Raw genomic sequence first — 5000 nt, 5'->3', positions numbered from 1 at the left:
TCAATGACATGCAAATTAAATAGGTAACAGTTTATACAGCTGTTAAGCAGAGCTATTAAAACAAAGCTCTGCAGTATTTAAAAATAATTTATGGATCATATTTATTAGAGTTTTAGCACCAACATTGTACGCCAAGTTTTAACAGAAATTTGTAGTGCGAAAACGAATTGGACTGCCAACCTTAAAGTCGATGAACTGAAATTTTGCTACCATTGATCATTATTATCACTGTTCCTCTCAGAGTTGAGCGCTCTCTAAATTTATTCTATTCAAGTTCAAGAAGTAGATATATATATATATATATATAATATATAATATAATATAATGAATTGAAGATTTCATCAGCTATTAAAGTGCTCAATAGGTAAACTAGAGCAATGTAGATTTGCAGAGTTGGATTATTTGGTCGAAGACATTTATTGCTACTCAGAGTTTCATGCTCCTTGTGGAGCAATCATCAGGCAACTGCCAAAAATAACGGATACGAAAGATGTTATACAAAATTTGAAAATACAGAACAATGCCTACTGGCGTGACATGCAGAAATGTGTTTGGTTAAGCTAAGCGAATACGTTCTTTTACAGGAATTAAGAATTTCTATATATGTATATATATATATATATATTCATTGACGTTTGTGGTGAAAATAGGATATGGGCTCGGATTACTGACACTGTTATAACAGCTTTTCGGAACTGCAGCCAGTTCGTGCTCGCCATGAAGTAAACAAACAAAGGAAGGAAAATATTTGATTTTTTTATGACAGCTGATTTTTTCAGCAGATTTATCCTGACAGAAACTCTGTATACTAATTATTAGCGGTTTGCATTTGCTTTGGTAGGCACAGCTTTACTCACAAAAAACCGAATAAAAAGTTGGAAAACTGACTTCTGATCGAAATTCGTTCATGTGTAAGCTAAACTTAACTCTTTTACAAGTTGTCATCAGTGAGCTAAACAGTTTTAATCTCAGTAGATTAAGTCCAAACAAATCATTTTTAAACTTGTTCTTGTAGGGCTTTCATAAACGTTTTGCTGAACGTGAAAGTGCCTGCGCAAGTTTTAAAAAGGGTCCAAATTATTTTAGTACTCGTTGTTGATGTATGCTTAACCTTAAGAACGAGCTAAACTCGTACTCGTAGTCGTTTTCGTCGTCATTGCTAAAACTCTCTATTACATCTATGAGCCCAGGTTGGATGTGAGATAGTAAATAACCAACGAGACGTAGCATTGTCGGTTGAGTTGGCTGTGACCAGTCTCATATTGAACAAGCGCAAATGGAATAATATTGTTCTATTAAATATTCATTAAGTTCTGAACAGTTGGAAATTTGAAATTTGGACAGTTTTCAGTTTGGCAACACTTGATGCAATCAGTTTCTGTATTGACTATTTTCACCATCCCATAACGCAGTACGTTCTGGAGGGGGGCGGGGGTGGGGGGTCTTTACATAGAAACAATAAAAGTTATTTACTCTTGGGACTTATCATGCTTCACTAAACTGGATATATCCATTGTTTTAATGCAAATAACCCCCCAAAATGAACTGTATTATGGGATCGGTGAAGAAATTGATCAAGGTCGTACTGTATATGAGCTGATAACCAAGATTGAGTGAACCAATCAGAATGCTACGAGCAGTTGCAAAAAGGTTGAGACACTGAATCGAAAATTCACCTGTTCTTCCTAAAAACCCCTTCGAGTTCATAAGAAAAGTCACAAATGTCCCTCCCTCCCCTCTCCCCTTTTTCATTGTTGATACCCTTTAGATGGAATGCCAAGTGGAAATGGAAACAAGTTTGCTTGGTGGGAAGTGGGGTTTGGGATGGACTGACTTGAACGACATGCATTGTACAGTTGTTAACATTGAGTGTCTCAACTCTTTTTGCAATTGCTTGTAGAAACGTGAAATGAAGGCTTTTAAGTCGTTCCTTACCTCAAATAATTTTCCTTGGTGAGGTAAATCTCTTCACATGTGGCAAAGTAGTACTAGATTCTGGGAGCGTTAATTTTATTTTTTTGTAACACTGACGATAGTTCTGTTACCTTCAGGGGTTTCATTAGACCTGGTAACAGGTGGTATACCGCCATTTGTTTGTCAGAAAGTTGCCTCTCACCCCTGGCTACTCTGCCTTGATTTTCACTCAAACCCTTGTAAAATTCAAGAGTGACAGCCGCTTACATTGATTAGTCCAGGCATCTACTACAAAACTTATAGAAACCCCTGTACCTTGTTTTTCTGTATGTTAGGTTCTCAAGCTGAGGGTCGTAGGATTACCATTGAAGTCTTATCAAGTAAAGATGCAGCCTCTATCACAGTAGATGGAACAAAGGTAAGTTATATATACACAAATTCACTGTATCTAAGCTAGGTCTCTAATTTTAGGACTTTCCCTCTTGACAACGATCAAAATATTAGCTGTCAAAAGAATTGATAAATAATATTATTATTGGGTCGGAAAGTGCTCTGGAGGCCTTGTTCTTTTCAAAATTTCAAATCATTTTTTGAAACCAAAACTACCCAAATATCATCTGGTACATTCTGCGCTAAAATTGCCTTGTCAAATGGCTGATCATGCAACACACCTTTGACATTCGGAGCTAATCTGTTGGAGGATTGAGTAGATGACAATCATCTTAAATGCTAAATGTTGCCAAAGTTGTAACTGCCACAATTCCCTGTAAGGGTCTGGCAATAGAGTGGGATGAAAGCTTACCACCACTACTTCCTTGCTTCAATTCCCAGACTCATTGTCATGTCTTGTTGGTTCTCTGCTCTGAGAAGTTTCTCCCTAATTATTCTTGGTTTTCTTGGCACACAAAAAAAACGATAACATTAGAATATTGATATCTTGGATTTACTTCCCAGTTATTAGAGAAGCTCTTGTCATCAATTATACAGGTCTGACACTTTGTTAAAGCAATTTAACTATGGATACACATACCTTTATTACAAAGTACAAAATATATCAAATCTACCGTTCAACTATCTTACTTCGTACAATGTAGAACCCACTGACCCCTGGGAGTGAGAGTTAATTAAATGGATTTTTTCTCGTCAATGTGGCACTTATATCCAGAAATGCACACGATGACAAAAATGGCAGATTTGGCGAAAGAGCTCCGTGATTGACAATCTTGGCAAAATTAGCGATTTTTGGCAAATGAGTTCATCTATTTGTATTGACACCACTTGGGTAAACATTGGCGATTTTGGCGAAATTTTGCCAATTTCGTCAAATTAGTTCATCCATTGGTATTGACACCACTTGGTTGAACATTGACGATTTTGGCGAAATTGACAAAATTGGCAATTTTGGCGATCTTTTGCCAGTTTCTTCAAATTAGTTCATCCATTGGTATTGACACCACTTGGTTGAACATTGACGATTTTGGCGAAATTGACAAAATTGGCAATTTTGGCGATCTTTTGCCAATTTCGTCAAATTAGTTCGTCCATTGGTATTGACACCACTTGGGTGAACATTGACGATTTTGGTGATATTTTGCCAATTTCGTGCATTTCTGGACATATTTCCAATGTGGAGGCGCCGGTTCAGGAGTCAGTGGGTTAATGTCCCCATCAATTTAGCCAAAATGTGATTTTTCCAAAGACACGGTTCCTCATGCTGAACCAATTATTTTTGCCTGAATGAATTACACTTTGTTTTGATTATATTTGTTTAAGGTGTTAGAAGGTCTGGATCAGAAATCAAGGGGTATCAATGTTGCTGTACTTAATCAAAAGACTGGTGCTGTCATGGCTACCAGGTCATTCGATACTTTTGGAAGTTCAGAGGATTCTGATGGCCTCGTATTATTCGTCAACATGGTTTCTGATGGGAGAATTTTATGCTTTGCAATACGGGTAAGTATTTTAATTTCTGTCAAATTGATGGTTTTCTTCTTTTTATTGTAGCAATGTTGCAATTTAAAGTACTGAAAATTTGAACCCGATTTGCCACATAATCTCTGAGCAATGGTGATTTGAAAATTTGAAGTTTTACAAGGAATGTATGTATGTATCAAAGCCAAAAGAGCCTTAGTTAATTAAGTTTAACAAGTTCTTTTGCCTTTTAAAGTCAATTTCTAAATAGCATGGTGCCTTCTGTATGCAAACTCTTACGTTAATGAAACACAATTTGTAAACAGTGACTGCAGCAAAGATTCCCTTATTATGATTACAAGGCACTTTTCTTCTCACTAGGATGAAGGAACTTACCAGCTCAAGAAAACTGCACGTAATCTCATGAGTGCACTTGGAAGTGAAAACTGCATTAACCTTGGCTTTAGAGACATGTGGGCTTTTGTCGTTCAAAAGCGTGGGCATGTAAGTGCCGAAGGTTACAGGAAATCACCTAATGTCAACAGTTGGGCAGAACCCTTGACAATACAAGCGCTTGTAACCCTGAAGTCAGAAGATATGGAATCTTGTTCATGGGAAGAGAGTGAGAACACAAGGCGACGAAAGGAATTCTGTGAGAAGTATGAGGGATATGGCAGTGTATGTAGCTGTAAGTGGGACACATTTTAATAATATTGTGATTAAGTAAACCATACAGTAGCTGGGAGAAATCAGAATGGACAAAACGACTGCCAGTGCAAGCTTTCTGTTCTGAGTAAAGCATGAGGATTGAACTAAGAAATTATTAATGTTTCTTAGCATTTGTGTTAGAACCAAAAACTTATACTGGCTGCCTGTGGCACTTTAATGCCATAAGCAGACCACGTCAAGAATTTGGTCAAGTTTTGCAACAACACCAACCAAATTTTTATTGTACCATCCATACTGTCTTGAATTAGGGAATTTAAGAAACGATGACGGCTACGACTACGACAACGACTACGACAACGCCACAAAGCAATAATATCATTGGTGAAAAGAGCATAAATAATCGTGCTGCACGTGCAGCACGGATTTTAGCAAGTATGTTTGCGGTCCTCTGCATAACGCGACGTGAAATCACCAAATTTGAAGTTTTGACGACAACGTAAGCATGC

The 5000-nt window shown here is 37.2% G+C and overlaps 1 protein-coding gene across 2 annotated transcripts in view; it reads left to right on the top strand.

Annotated features, from left to right (window-relative positions):
• LOC137985640 (protein O-linked-mannose beta-1,2-N-acetylglucosaminyltransferase 1-like) overlaps positions 1 to 5000 on the top strand; it is a 17746-nt gene that overhangs the window by 1014 nt on the left and 11732 nt on the right. For both annotated transcript variants that reach the window (XM_068833280.1, XM_068833279.1), the window contains exons 2-4: positions 2250 to 2332; positions 3688 to 3867; positions 4207 to 4513. In XM_068833280.1, the coding sequence (XP_068689381.1) occupies positions 2250 to 2332; positions 3688 to 3867; positions 4207 to 4513 (570 nt within the window). The remainder of the gene's footprint in view (positions 1 to 2249; positions 2333 to 3687; positions 3868 to 4206; positions 4514 to 5000) is intronic.

This window comes from Montipora foliosa, chromosome 14 (genome assembly GCF_036669935.1).
Source record: "Montipora foliosa isolate CH-2021 chromosome 14, ASM3666993v2, whole genome shotgun sequence".
In the NCBI taxonomy this organism is placed as follows: Eukaryota; Metazoa; Cnidaria; class Anthozoa; order Scleractinia; family Acroporidae; genus Montipora; species Montipora foliosa.
Note: the sequence above shows the minus strand (reverse complement) of the source record. Positions and strands in the feature narration are given on the sequence as shown.